Here is a 16,360-nt window from a genome sequence, read left to right as displayed (position 1 = left end):
TTCGTGAGTCCATCAAAGGGACCCTTGTGACCTTGGGGAACTGAAGATTGCAATAAGAACAATCAATCAAAAAGCAAATTACTTCTTAAATTTGAAGTAGATATACAATGCAAAGAAGTATATTAAATATCAATATCGTCAACTAAACAAAAACCAAAGTGCCCGAGTACTTATCTCCTCTCACAGTGTCTACTTATGTATCAGCACTATCTCCTGCTTTTGGATATGTGCTTTCCAAATAGACAAGCAAGCACTTGTGTAAGTCACTCTAAATAAGAGAGTCTGCCAAATACTGTATGTGCAAATGTGAATGTAATGTCTAGAGCAGAGATAAATATTTACATAAGACAAACCTTCTTACATATGTAATTCACAGGAGGCAGATTGCAACAGTGTGGGTATTGATTTGTTTAAGCCTAATGTATGCAATGGTCTAAATGTGCAAGGCAGGAGCAAATGAACTCCGTTTGTAATCTGTATTCGGTAGAGAAGACCAACGCAAAGCAGATGGTGAGGATGGTGCAGTCCTACTGTGCTGGTCCACTTTGTGTGACAAACAAAACATGCAGAGACTTGAAACATCTGCCACTGTTTTGTTAAGGTTCAGAAAAGGACCCCAGTTTTCCACTTGGCCCCATGGGTGAAGGTTCAAAGGTTTGTTAGTTTTCTAGATCATGTTATCCAAAAGCCATAATTTAGCATCTAAATCCTAATTCTAAAGACATTTGAATGAATTTGGCCAACATTACATGAACTGTATTCAGAGCTGGAGACTTGGTTCAAAAGTTCAAAGTTACATCAGTATTTCCAATGCTGCCAGTTTTTTCTTGTGTATAGCTCTCAGGACAGGAGTTTTTCCACACCAAGGGCTGGAAAACAGATAGGATAGGAAAGTACATACTAACAAAGTAGATTGCATTTTTTCCTTTTCTATTAACTGCAATAAGATGTCATGTAAAAGCAGAAGACAATAATAATATGATTAATATACCTTCAGATTGGTCTTTGTTTATCATGTCCAGGACTTTTTGTGCCATTTTGCCCTCATTTACGTAACCACTGCCAGGAATTCCCTCTCAGTGTGCGAGGTGCTTCCTGGGTCAATGAACTCTGCTTGTTGGTTTTGTATTTTATGGCCTTTGGCTGTTTCTCAGTTCTAAGAATGCAAAGAACAGACTTGCGTTCTCATGAAGACCGGTCTTGCCAGGCTACCTTGGAAGAACAAACTCGAAAGGACAGGAGGACATACAATGCATCTTGGTGAAAATTGCGATGTGCTGCGATCTTCCTGTTGCGCAATGAACCCAGCACATTTGTAGTAGTGGGACAGGACCACAGAAAGGACAATAAATTCGACGCACCAACATTCAAAAAATGACAAACATAACATTATTTATTATTTAACATAACATTCTTAGTTTTATTTACATGTATTTATTTACTGGATAAGTGTCCTTGTCTCTTTAGTGCTCCCCAAGTAATATGTTTCAGCTGGTTAATAGATTTACTGTTAACTGGCTAATTATCCGAAAGTTAATTAAGCATGTTTTAGTGTTGTAAGCTCACTGTTTACAACTGCAACCTCACGTTAACTAAAACCTAAGCTAACGAGTTTACCTTTACCTCAGGATTTAATTTAGCGTACTTCTTCCAATTCTACTTTATTACACATAACTTTATTTATGCCTTTAATGTTGTGAATTCTTTATATTTCTGGATTTCTTGAGTTAATGATGATGTCTGGTGAAAATTTCATGTGAATAGCCTCATTGGAAATATATTTACTGAAAAAAATGTTGACGTGTTCAATACTTATTTCCCCCCACTGTAGAACTAGTACACAAGGACGCAAGATCGCATACGAACGCATATTGAGAAATGGCTTTTGTTTTAGCTTCGGTCCTGTCTACGCCCCTGTCTTTTCATTGGTCTGTTACCCTAATATGTACACATGTCCTTGATTAGTTTGGTTATTTATACCCTGTTGTTTCTGTCCCTCTTCATGAAATCTTGTTGAGTGTATTTGTGGATTACTGAGCCTTATTTTCTACTCCTATCTATTCCGGTTTTCTGACTCTTGCCTGTTTTTGTTCTTAATTATGGATTTCCCTCATTTGTTGTAGCCTTCCTGTTTTTTGACCTACGCTGATAATGATTTCCGGATTGCCCATAATAAATACCATGCTGAGTTTGCGGACTTGGATCCGGCCTTCAAGAACTGCATGTTACAGCCACATTTTCCTGGAAAAGATATTTAACTAAGAAGACTCACTCCATGCCTACTGCATTAGTCATTGTTTAGTTGTTTATCTTACTAGCTTAGGACAATCAATATGTAAAAAGTATCTCTTTTTCCTTTGGCATGGTCTTTTTATTTATTTTATTTTTTTAAAACCTCAAAACACCATCTCTCAGCAGGTAATTCTACCCTCATTCACTATCTCACTGACCTGCAGCTACTGGACACGTAACTCTTTGTCTGTATTATGCCACTAAGACATTCAAACAAAACAGTAATTACTGTAATTGCAGTAGTCCAGTGTAGATAGCCTGTAATTCTTGTTGTCTTAAGACTTACAGCAGTACTAGTCTCATTGTGAAGAGACTTTCTTCCCCTGAAACATCCTATAAGATGGAAAAATACTGCTTCTAGTGCATGGTGTAGCCATAAAATATACATTTACTTCTTATTTCCCCCTCTCAAAGTACCTGGAGACCTGTATTTCACAGATATGGGAAAGCCACATGTCAGGGAGCTCATTCCGAAAGCAATGTAAAGGCATAATGTTCCATATGAGGTGTAGCGTTGTCATGATTTTCCTTTTTTGCCACCGGTTGTTTTGTTCCACAAGGTCATTACTCCTATGTTGCGAATACAGATTCATTCATCTTGCCTAAATCCTGCATTGGTTCCTGTCGCAGCTGTTTTCACTAGAGCGTAAATTAGTTCATTTGTGCCACATATTTGGCTGCAGTAATCTAATGCACTCCTATTAGCCAGAACAATGTGCTTGAGATGATACAGTTACCTGCAATTTAGGAAACACACACTGCGCTCAGGTACAGGCTTTTTTCTTTTGAAAAGAGGTTTCATCTCTTGGACAAACATTTTGGGAGACTGTAAAACCTGCTGTATATTGAAAATATAAGAAATGCAGGCGCAAAAGAAACCCCTCCCACCTCAAATTTAATATGAGGACATGCCGTAGACAAGAATTAACATACATACTAGGGATGTAATGGAATACATTATTAATCTGTTCTAAACAGATACAAATGAAGATACGAATTGGAGGCGCATTCTTAATTTGTTTTTTTGTCTAGAAAGCTTGCCAAAGACGGCATCTGGCTGAGACTGGCATGCATCAGGACAAGGATCCTGGTGGACGCAATAAAAAATGTAGGAGCTTTTTACTTTCATGTTGGCTCAAGTAAGCTGTCATATTTGAAGCTTGTGGGACCAACAAAGACCATGTGCATTAATATGAATGTGCAGCACTGAGTGATGAATTCATGAAAACATCATGAGTGGCAAAAACAGACCTGTACACATCTTTTGTCAAAACCAGTTATGAACTTATGTGATGTATTCACATGCAGGTATGCCTGGCATTTCTACCTGTGGGTTTTTCCCTGTGTTTTCGGGGACATAGTAGTTGGTTTCATCTTTAATTAAAAAACAAAACTAAACAACAAACAAAATTCTGGCATAGGCCACACCCACTTTGGGTTTTATTCCGAATACAGATACAAATATGGATATTTGGTGCACTAAACAGATACAGATAGTGTCATTGCGGTGCGCCCCTAGAACATACAGTATGTATCAGTTACAGTTAATAATTGTAATGCAGTGCAACACACAATTATGCACACACTAGTCCCCGTGTGTATCTGCAGACTGTCTCTGGACACACTGGGTTGCAGGGATAATGTGTCTGGATAAGTCTGGAGAATTCCATTTCTCCTTGTTGATGTACTCATGAAAATGCATTTACTTATCTATGGATTTACACTCGAATGGTACTGAATATTGATATGTGAAATGTGGCATGTTATTTGCAATTACTGGGCAAGCCGAGTCCCTTTTTTTAGACGGCTCTGTTTATTCGTGTCTTACATCACCTAAGCTCTGTCATGATGGAGCATTCCCTGTGGGTTTGCAAATCCCCATGTCAACTTGTGCACCGTGATGCATTTATATGATACATGAATGAGGGTATGAAAAAAAAGCACTGCACTGCAGAGTCTCGGAAAAGGAGAAACATGGGGAAGTGTAGTCAATGATTTGGTTTTGGTGAGGTGCTTCTGGGAAACAATGTGATGACATTTGCAGTTCAACTAAGATTTTATTTTGTGCTAAGGACAATAAAATAGCCAAACAAGTAAGGTGTATATATGAAATTATTTTTCTGGATAAAGGGCAACTTAGGTGTCACATCTGTGGAGTGATTTCTGTATATATATATATATATATATATATATATATATATATATATATATATATATATATATAATATAGTAAAAAGCACCAGCTATTGCTTTGAGACAGACATTGCTTTGAGTATATATATATATATATATATATATATATATATATATATATATATATATATATATATATATATATATATATATATGAATCTCAAAGCAATATCTGGTGTTTTTTACTTTCTATTTCCTAATGTGTACATTCTAGACTGTTATTAACATGTTGAGTTTACATGTGATTTGTGGTATTTAACACAAGCGTAGGCTTTTTCTTTTCTCCGATTGACAACCAAATCACTAATTGACAGCTGTGGAAAGATTTTGGTGGAGTTCTTGTTCAAAGAAGGCTTTGTCCCTAATAATGATAGAGTTATATGTTAATAATTAATGTCAAGCATTTTCTCAGTAGACTTTTTCTGTAACCGTAGCCGTATCTTTTTTGCAGTATTATCCATTACCAACACTTCTAGGTGTTGGGCCTTTATGTGATGCTGTAAAAACTCGGTGGGATAGAAAATGTGGACTGATGATTTGTTTTTGCTGTCAACTGCGGTATGATGTAATATAAAAGCAAGGAACGGTTAAAAAAAAGTGAGTTAACACTGGTTTAACAGTTTGGTTTCGAAAGCATCTAAAATACACTATATGGACATATGTTTGCGGACACCTGACCATCATACCCACATGTGTTTGTTGAACATTCCATTCCAAAGTTCCACTCTTCTGGGAAGGCTTTCCATAGAGTGTGGCTCTGGGGATTTGTTCATTAGTGAGGTCAGTTGCGGAAGCCTGGTGTGCAGTTGGTGTTCCAGTTCATCCCAAAGGTGTTCAGTGGGGTTGAGGTCAGGGTTCTGTGTAGGACACTCGAGTTCTTCCACTCCAACCTTGGCAAACCGTGTCTTCATGGAGTTCACTTTTCGCACAGACGCTGGAACATATTTGGGCCCCTTAGTTCCAGTGAAGGGAAATCGTAAAGCTACAGAAAACAAAGACATCCTATATAACTGATGCTTCCAACTTTGTGCCGACAGTTTGGGGAAGAACCACATATGAGTGTGATGGTCAGGTGTCCACAAACTTTTGGCCATATAGTGTAGCACTTGCTCAAGAAATAAATAACTAGAACTACAACGGCAGGATGTGTGACCACGTGTAGAAGAATGTCTACTACTGTGGAGAGGTGTTGTGACTGGAATTTAATCAAGTCTGACGAAAGAGAGATCCAGCATGAAACACAAGGTGGTCAACATGACGTTGTGCAAAGATTAACAGTAAAAGACAGCATGAATGAAGGAGCAATGAAGGGCACAGCTGCCATGTTCTGCTTCATGATGTCATTTCATGGAGGAACTGTGGTCCAAGTCATTCAAAGTAGTTATATAATGTGGTGTTTAAAAAAAAAAAATTGTGCCAGTTTTTAAATGGTAAAAGAACATCCGAGTCCTCTATAATCTTTACAGTGGGAAGAAGAAAGGCCAGTGGGTTGAAAGCTCTATTGGCCGATTTCTCTTATCACTGTCGTCATATGTGTCCATGAAAGCAATGCTACTTTGATTCAAGAAATGAAGAAGCAGCTTGGATCAAGCAAGCCTTGAACAGATTACTCCTCCACATTGTGGAACATGGCTCTATACTGAACGATAGTATCGATAGCCATTTTCTTGTCGCTTGAACACTATCATCAAGCAGTAGAGCCTACAGGCAGGTGTTCAACACCATAAATCGAGCACTGAGCTATGAAATTGGTAACATTATCCCTGTGTTTAAAAATAAATACAAAAACGCAACAACAAAACCTAAAACACAGCACGTTCCAAAACACGACAATGTTTACTCGAAACAGAAAGGTTAGGTTCTTATTGATCGCATGCTTGTTGTTATTTTTCAGTCTGCTATCTATTTAGCCTAACCAAAATGATTTCATATGAAGTGACTTATGTTATTATATTATAAATGAGGAGGAATTCTTTCTTCCTATAGGTTGTCAGCTTTCACACACTCATATCAGTGCAATGCAATGTTAACAGTATACAGTGCCCTCCACTAATATTGGCACCCTTGGTAAATATGAGCAAAGAAGGCTGTGAAAAATTGTCTTTATTGTTTAACCTTTTTATCTTTTGTTCAAAAAAAAAATCACAAAAATAATCTGCTCTCATGGATATCGAACAATTGCAAACACAACACAGATTTATTTTTTAAAAAAATCTTTGTTAAATATAGGTGTGCCACAATCATTGAATTCATATGAGAAAAATACATTTGAAGCATATTCCCATTGATATTTTATATTTTTTTAGTACACCTGGGTGATTAGGAACAGGAAATTGTTCAACCATGACTTCCTGTTTCACAGGGATTTAAGTATGACGTAACACATAGGCCAGATTCCCTTAGTCATTCATAACAATGGGTAAGACCAAGGAATATAGCTGTGTTGTGCAGCAAAAGGTTGTTGAGCTTCACAAAATGGGAAGTTAGTTGTGTCTTGGGGTCAGAAAGTCTCCAAAACTACAATCTGAAGTCACTTACATCACCACAAGTTGTTTGGAAGGGTTTCAAGAAAAAAAGCCTCTACTCTCATCCAAAAACAAACTCAAGCGTCTTCAGTTTGTCAGACACTACTGGATTTTCAAATGGGATCGGGTTCTATGGTCAGATGAAACCAAAATAGAGCTTTTTAGCAATAAACCCATAGAAAACCTGTTGGGTGACCTGAAAAGGAGAGTTCACCAGTGTGGACCTTGAAATGTGAAGGATCTGGAGAGATTCTGTATGGAGGAATGGTCTCAGGTCCCTTGCCATGTATTCTCCTACCTCATCAGGAATTATAGGAGAAGAGTCAGAGCTGTTATCTTGGCAAAGGGAGGTAGCACAAAGTATTGATTAAAAGGGTGCCAATAATTGTGGCAAACCCATATTTAACAAAGTTATATTTTTTTGAATAAACCTGTGTTTTGTTTGCAATTGTTTGATATCCATGAGAGCAGTTTGTGAATTTTTTTTAACAAAATATGAAAAGTTGAAACATATATATATTATGTATATTATATATATATATATATATTTTTTTTTCTTTTTCTTTCTGATAAACCTGTTTTTTGTTTGCAATTTTTTGATATCCATGAGAGCAGAGTATTTTTGTGAATTATTTTAACAAAAAATCAAAACAATAAAGACATGTTTCACAGCCTTCTTTGCTCATATTTACCAAGGGTACCAATATTAGTGGAGGGCTCTATATCTAAAATACCTTCATTTGAATACCCTTGATAAAATAATATATTCCTCATATTTCCTCTTACTCTATACAGCCCCCAGCTATCACTTTTCCCTCATCTCAGACTGGTACATGCTACAGTCAATCAGCAGAGAGCATGTGATGTTCAACAAGGACCACCGCTTTGCTGCTATCATGTTTTCAGTTTTGTTGCAGTGTATCCAATTTTGCCATTGTGTTTATGTTAATGTTTTAAAGTAAATGTTAATGTGTTTTGCATTTACCACCGCAGACCTTTAATTCGAGACAAATCCATTCGTTTCAGACAGATCCATTCTACTCTGTTTCTTTAGCCCCTTTATTTAGTTACACTGACTATCAATAACATTTTATTTATTTGCAGGTGTCACCATGAAGCTAATGGACGAGGTGGCAGGAATCGTGGCCGCTCGTCACTGCAAGACCAACATTGTGACCGCATCCGTGGACGCCATCAATTTTCACCGCAAGATTAAGAAAGGTAAACAGGATGCGAGATATGAATGATTTAATGGACCCAACAAAAAGGGGTTGATTTTGAAATTCTGTTAGCTTTTTTGGACACACACACATGCTCACACACAATACACATCTGCCATTAGAGGTCTCGCACATATCATCTTTTACACAGAAAACCTATTTTCGGATCCAAATTACCTCTAGGCAGCAGAGTTCTCGTACCTAGATGCCAGCTTTGATAAAAAGTTTTTCCTGTGCGTTTGTTGCCGCACGACAGCAGCCACTGAAATAAGCAGCTCGACTAACACGGAATAGGCACTGGTTATTTTTATATCTCAGACACCCAAACAGTATCGTCCTTTACAATTCCCAAATTACAGTATCACGTCTCTTGAAACAATATCTATCATGCTTCCAGGGCTGTTTTGATGGGTAACAGTACACACAAAGCACACGTCTAGCAGAGCCTCTGAATATATTAGGTAAGCAAAGCAGATGAGGTAGTGGAAAATTAAATAGATATAAATTACTGCACACGCTGCTGTTTTTTGCCACCTGTTTCACAAGGAGATCGTTATCAGATTGCTCGCTGCACAGGCAGACCACAGAAAAAAAATATTTTTTTAACTCTTTGGTGGTAGTAGTTTTCGTAGTATTCATTATAAACCAAGGGCACATGTCAATATTCTCAGACTAGATCAAATTTCTTTTCTGTTATCTTTGAAAAACTATCCATACCATTCTAGAAAAGACTGTTACCTAGGGGTGTGCATGGTGGCTTAGTGGTTAGCACGTTCGCTTCACACCTCCAGGGTTGTTCGATTCACACGGCGACCCTGTGTGTGCGGAGTTTACGCCAGTTTCCTGTCCCAGTCAAAAGACATGCATGATAGGCATTAGACATGCATGTCCAAAGTGTACGTAGTGTATGAATGGGTGTGTGATTGTGCCCTGCGATGGATTGGCATGCCTTGTGCCCCATTCTCCCTGGGATAGACTCCAGGTTCCCCGCGACCCTGTAGGATAAGCGGTATAGAAAATGGATGGATGGACTATTAGTTAGGTAGTAATGTGTGTATCATTATGTTGGGTTATAGTGTATACAATGCTGTATATTAGGAAACATGGTTGAGGTGGAGGCAAAGAACACCACAACATGGTGATGTTTTTTTCTAGTCTGTTTTTTCCCCCATAAACACTACAGTATTCTAAAACATATATCCGGTTAATTTCATGCGTCCTCTGTGCTTGCGTTCTTGAGTATTGGAATTGAACTTCGGTAGTGGATAATGACATAGAACGAGTACACAAGGACACAAGATCACATAAGAACGCATATTGAGAAGCGGCTAATATCTTGTTCTGTTGTTAGCCTGGTTAATTTAACAAGTCCATGCAGTGTAGTTTATGTAAATACTCTTTTTTACTCTTTGTGTAATTAAAATCCTTACTTTCTGCCTATAACAGAAAATATAATAACTGATGAACTGGGGATTATTAACAATAAAATGATTATAAAATATTATACAATTAAATATAGCTGTTCATATTGACCACTGAGTCGGAAGTCCAAGGCATTATAAGCGTCCTGATATAAGAAAATATGATGATATAAAATGATATAATGAACAAATCTTTGTCATCAGCAGTGCAGTAACTAAAGCAATATTACACCTGCAGTTGACAAATTGTATGAATTATCCTTTAACAACCACACTTTGTCATCTTTAAGACAGAGATTCCCCAAACTAGGGGTGGGTGCACGACGTTTCCAAACGGGGTTGTGGGAGAATCTCACAAGCTCCTCTTTTGTTCTACTCAGTGGAGCAGAAGTCAAGAAATCAAACACAATATGCCAAAATTTTGTATGGTTTTACAAGTATGGTGGTTATTTTGTGGGGGGAAAAAACAACAAAATGCCAAGGCTTGGGGTTGTTTGCCAAAAAAGATCTCCATTTTTTTACTCTCAAAGCCTTTTTCCTGAACCCAGCTCTACTTTCATACAGAACAAGTGAGTGTAGATGATTAATAATTGAGTCTTATGTTGACTAATATTCCATTGCTTTTGTCTAAAGTTGTCTATAAGGTAGTCACATTTGTTCACATGATTAATATACCAATTGTTTGGCATGTGCCCAGAAGCACTGACATTAATTTTATTGAACATAAAAAGAAGAAGGTAAGGATTTTTATTTAAAAAAAAAAAGGCCCATGTAATAATAGCATGGACATGTAATGAACATGAAATATAGACGCTCCTCAGAAATCTTCACTCTGTACAGCGTTTCCAAAAGAGTCTCGGCGTCCATTATCGTCAGATGCACGCACACACACACATACACACACACACACACACAGTACAACACAGATGTCATATTGTTTATGTTCTGTTAAACATGTTGGCAGAAATAGCCATTTATCCTGAACTTTGCTTGGAAGGGGAGATTGTTGTATACATTAGTTTGAGAGAAGTGTTTCTAAAAAGCAGGAAAGACCGATTGGGTGACAGTGCTGTTTAATTTGCGTTTCTCGAAGGCCTCGTTGAAGCATATAGTTTTAGGGTGCATTATTTCAAGCTAAATGTGTGTTATGACTCTCTGTTTGCCATCATCCAACAACGTTGCAGCAGTAAGAGCTCATGCAGGGTATACGCCACTGCTGAAAAACTCAAATGTAGTTTAGTTTTAAGCATATTGAATGTGTTTAACTCAGTAATGCAAGTAAGAAAATGTGCTTTAAATATGGAATAAAACACGATACAGTAAGGTGTGCTGTTATAGGAAAACAGTTCACAATGGGGGTTTATTCCTTCTATACCTCAGCAATTTTTAAAAAAGATTCTCGATGAGCATAGTCCTTTTTCAGGTTTGTAAAAGGTTTTTAAAGTAAATTCCTATTATCACTTAAGTTATAGGCGCTTTAAAGTGTCATTCCTTCGCTAGCCTGACTTTCTCTCTCATGAAGAAATAAACAAACCACAGCATCTCACATGTTAACCAGAAAGCACAGCCTACTGTACTTCAACCAGAAGAGCTTCTGTAGTGGAAACGTACGGACTGTTCCAAAACTCTGACTCTGGAGTGAAGTGGTAGCTCAGTGGTTAAAAACGTTGGACTACTGATCGGAAGGTAGTGAGTTCAAATCCCAGCACTGCCACTGTTGGGCCCTTGAGCAAGGCCCTTCACCCTCAACTGCTCAGTTGTATAAATAAGATAATTGTAAGTCGCTCTTGATAAGGGCGTCTGCCAAATGCTGTAATGTAATGTCCTCCCAAAAAGTGTAAATACACATGTCCTTACATTAAGCTTCACCATATCAACAAGTAGATATATTTCTATGTTAAATAAAAACATGTTTCCCTAATCTGTTTTTATTAGGCCTACATTATGTAGATTATCCTCCATACAAGTCCCTGTAAATTAGTTGTTACTATAGAAACGATATTGGAATGTGCGCATTAATAGAAATGTACCTTTTGAAATACAGCTGTAATTTTATACACTGTAAGACATTTCAGGTGGTTAAACTTAGAAACGAAAGTTCACCAAGTTCAACTTGAAGATAACCTTCATTTCAACTCAAAAAGTTACCTTGTACAAGTTTTACAAACCAAGACAAGGGGTTACTTTAAGTTTCATTTTTGAAAACTTATACACTCGTTCAATTTCCAAAGCTTGTCATGACAATTGGAGTTAAAGAGAAGAAATAAGTTCACATAGCTTAACGGGGCTTTCACGTTTTACAGTGGAGCGTCCGAGCTGCTGTTCAACAGCTGCTAATCAACACCCTCAGATTGGAGAATTCAACCGCACTGCGGTATAAATAGTTTTACGCCTCAGCCGTAAAATGCGGAGTGCAATGGCCCATAATGAATGGAAAGTGTTTTTTTTTTTTACATTACTGCAGTAATGGTCTATACTACTCACCATGTTTTAACAATGTCATACCACAAAGCAAGAATACTAAAATCCCCATAGCTAAAAGATTCATATCAAGATCAGTTATTTACCTCTGGCAAAGGCCTATGGCAATACAAACTAAGAGAGACACTTGATGTTGATCATGTTCTATATAAGAGTTGCTCTTTATTCAAGTAATCAAACTGACACAACTGAACTAAATTAGTGTAAGAAATCTCCAGGTTCCCTGGTGAGTCCAATTCATTATGTGATCTCAACTAATAAGAAGCTCTCTCGCGCCGCAGATGTGCTCTCCAGACCTATTTTTGCTTAATTGGTGAAACATGAGGTAGTAGTTATGAAAGCAAAACTGAGAGACAAGGTGGAGAAAGGACAGTATAGTGTAACTTTAGTAATTGGAGAATTTAGTTTGGGAACATAGGCATGACACCCCGAGAGAACAGGAATGGTCTACAGCAGCGTTTCTCAAAGTGAGGTTCATGAAGCATTGCCCATATGTTTTTGAAATATAGTTAAATTGCTGGAAATCACAGTTCACCATTATCCAACTTATTACATTTATTATTGAATTCTGAATGGTAGTTATATGTTAATAGTTTTTAACATGTTTGAGTGATAACTTGACTTGTTGGTGGAAAAACCTCTAGGGGTCCAATAAATAATCAAAGTACTATTATTCAGGTTAGAATAATAATGAGCTACATATCTGAATACTTGGATTTGATTGATTGTATTAATTAAATAAAATCTGTGCTGAAGGGGGCCGTGGAATTTATTTTACAGAACCCTCGTCATATATACATATATATATATATATATATATATATATATATATATATATATATATATATATATATATATATATATATGTATATGTATATATGTGTGTGTGTGTATGTGTGTATGTATGTATATGTATTCAGATACAGTATTCAGATTCAGATGCGATGGACTAACAGGAAACACGGTGAGCACATCACAAACGCCACTGTTTCTAAACTTATTAATAAATTCAAAAAGACTGGGAGTGTTGCGGACCAACCGAGAAGTGGACGTCCATCAACATCAACTGACAAAGGCACATCCGAAATGGTGCTAGTAAACATACGTCCCGAAAGTCTCCAAGTCTTGATATTTATTTCCATGGAAACTTGGAAGGAAGGGAGATGTTTTATATCTATAGCCTACATATCATGTAGTCTTCAGGGTGTCCTAAAAGTCTCCATACATAGGGTGGGATATGTATGTACTCCATAAAAGTCTCCATACATAAGCAGTGGGATATATTAGGCAGTTCTTGTCTAAGTCAGTTCTTGTGTATGGAGACGTATGGAGACTTTTAGGACACCCTGTAGACTACATTATATGTAGGCTATAGATATAAAACATCTCCCTTCCTTCCAAGTTTCCATGGAAATAAATATCGAGACATACTTTACACCATATTCTATCATGTTCCTTATATCAAAGATATAAGTGTTTTACTCTCCTAAATGACATTATTGAAATTCTTTGAAATAGCCTCTTTTAGGCACTATAAGTAGTGATTCTGAATCTTAAGCTCTAATTTGGCTAATGCACTACTCTATACAGCACTCCACTAAATGAATATTTTTATATTTATGGGAGTCAGCATCCATTATAAGTGCAATACAGTAATGAAGTGTCTTCACAGATACAGAGATGTGTTTCACAGAGCAGGTACTGACGCAGGGCAGTTAGTTCCGGGGCCTGTGTAATGGAAAAATAAAAGAGCCAAAGTGATGCTTTGGGAAAAAGGACGGGGGGAAAAACGCCCTTGGATGATAAGATCAAAGTGGGCAGCCGTGAAGCTACAAACAGTAATTGGGCGTTTTGGAAGGGGCTGCTTTTTCCTGGTAGTGAACACAGTGTTGTCAGGATACACACGCGCGCTCCCACACATGCTCTCTCCTTTGAGAGCGCATACATGACGTCGCAATCCAGCTGCACAAAATCACTGGTTCTCCATGCTGAAGGCTATAACATTTTATCAGTAAGACCATGTGTTTATGTTTGAAGCAAGTCTGCTGCTTTACAAAGTCTCCAGGCTGCACATGTTGGCATGAAAAGGCTGTGTTCCGCTGTGGTCCTCACCTTATTGTACATTACCAGTTATTACACCACAGAGCTGTTGAGTTCACGAATCTGATTGGTCAGAAGGTGTTGCTCGGACAGTAGTGCAGCCTGCAAGACAAATCACAGGTTTATATAATAGCGTTCGTTCTAATACGTTATTGTTTCTATTGTAACAAGTTACATCAGGACTTGTATCATGGATACGTCACACAAATGTAATTGTGGATATGGTGACGTTTTCTGTGATTAGCATTTTTGGAAGAATCCACTGGCAGCAATTTGTAATAATCAAACTGTACGTTTTTATGACACATGAAAGTCTTTTAGATGGAGGATGCCTTTTGGAAACACGGCAAGCTGTCATTTGTTTGCCTCATTACTTTCATGAGAGAGAAAAAAAAAGAGTAGGTGCTGAGGGAGCAGCTGTTTACAGCTGCTATAGTGTAAGTGATAACATGAACTTCTTGTTTTGCAGATGTTGCACAACATTCAATATAACTAAAAGGATTAAAAAGTATGACGTGTCATTCTTTAATAAATAAAAAAATAATGCTAGCATTGGCAAATTGCTATGGTATAATAGGAAGAAAACATATTGAGACATGCAGTTATTGTAAAATAATCACACCACCCTTTCGTTGATTGATTTCCTATAACAGCATGTCCGGTCGTGTTTTTTTCCTTACATAACAGATTTCCGGGAAACAGACACTGCCATGCAACAAACATACACATTTCACTCTCAATAATCAATGGCCATGAAGATAAATTGGCCTAATGCTTGACTCTGTGGCACCCCTGCAGGTTGTGTGATCACAGTATCCGGGAGAATGACTTTTACTAGTAACAAGTCAATGGAGATCGAGGTGTTTGTGGATGCTGATCAGTTGGCGGACACGGAGGAGGGGAAATATCGGGCTGTCACTGCCTTCTTCACCTACATTTCTCTGGACAAACAAAACAAGCCGCTGCCTGTGCCTCCCCTGAAGGTAGGATATGAGAATTCTTTATTACCCAGTGGTCACTTGATTAAGTAGTCACTTAATCAAGTGCCTGGTGTGACACACTGATGAAAAATAGTGACTCGAACCTACTTTATTATACGCTTTGACCCTTTTGGCTTTAGTGCTGCATTCCTATGAGGATTAAAGCACAGTTGCTTATTCATTTCTTTCAAAACCCCATTAATAACAATTTCCTCTGGCTCTATGATTCCATTAATCCATTAACGGTTTGCTAGTGATTTGCTGGTTCTCCGCAGACTGTAGAATGGATTGTGAGAATATGCTTGGCCACTTAATCAACTGTGGGGAGATATGGATACTGCAAATTTTAACTGTAGACACAGTTAAAACTTTACACCTTAACTGTAGACACATCTTTACTTATGCTGTCTAGCCCTTTTGTGTGACTAACCTTTTTTTCTGACGACTATTTCTATTTTTTTCTACCAAATTTAGCTTTCTATTCTGATTAATAAATTGCTACTCCTCAATATATCTTTAATTATTACATTATTAACTTAGCAGACAGTATTCTGCAGACAAGGTTACCTCAGAGGCTACGTGAAAGCATAGCCACCTGATGACCATGTTCATTTTCAGTCCTTTTATGCCACCTACCGAGTTCCAAGCTTGTCTATTCTTTTCACATAACCTGATGTCATATGAAAGTAATCAGGGTTATTACTTGCTGGATTTCATAGGAACCCATCACTCATTTTCAACTTATCCACTGTTATGTTTGGTTGGTTTGGGTTTAATGGGTGCAGACTGACATTATAGCTCATTGTGCTAAAAAAAAGAAAAGAAAAGAAATACAGTTAATCGGAGACCTAATAAAGTTTCCCAAAGTTCTGATATGACATATGTTAATATTTCTGATGCTGGCCTACACATATTTAGACAGTAAATGTTCACTGTTACTTTACTTTGGTAAGAAATATTTGCATATTATTAAGGCATAATTAAAAGCAACGATCAGCCATAACATTAAAACCGCTGGCAGGTAAAGTAAATAACATTGTTTATCTTGTTACAATGGCACCTATCAAGCAGTGGGATATATTAGGCAGTTCTTGTCTAAGTCAGTTCTTGAAGTTGATGTGTTGGAAGCAGTGAAAATGGGCAAGCGT

General features: G+C 37.4%; 1 protein-coding gene across 3 annotated transcripts in view; it reads left to right on the top strand.

Moving 5' to 3' along the window:
- Positions 1-16,360, top strand: part of acot7 (acyl-CoA thioesterase 7) — a 91,724-nt gene that overhangs the window by 58,869 nt on the left and 16,495 nt on the right. For all 3 annotated transcript variants that reach the window (XM_053624548.1, XM_053624551.1, XM_053624550.1), the window contains exons 8-9: positions 8,115-8,231; positions 15,031-15,215. In XM_053624548.1, coding sequence (XP_053480523.1) covers positions 8,115-8,231; positions 15,031-15,215 — 302 coding nt within the window. The remainder of the gene's footprint in view (positions 1-8,114; positions 8,232-15,030; positions 15,216-16,360) is intronic.

Source organism: Ictalurus furcatus, chromosome 5 (assembly GCF_023375685.1).
Source record: "Ictalurus furcatus strain D&B chromosome 5, Billie_1.0, whole genome shotgun sequence".
In the NCBI taxonomy this organism is placed as follows: Eukaryota; Metazoa; Chordata; class Actinopteri; order Siluriformes; family Ictaluridae; genus Ictalurus; species Ictalurus furcatus.
This window is presented reverse-complemented; position numbering and strand designations above follow the sequence as displayed.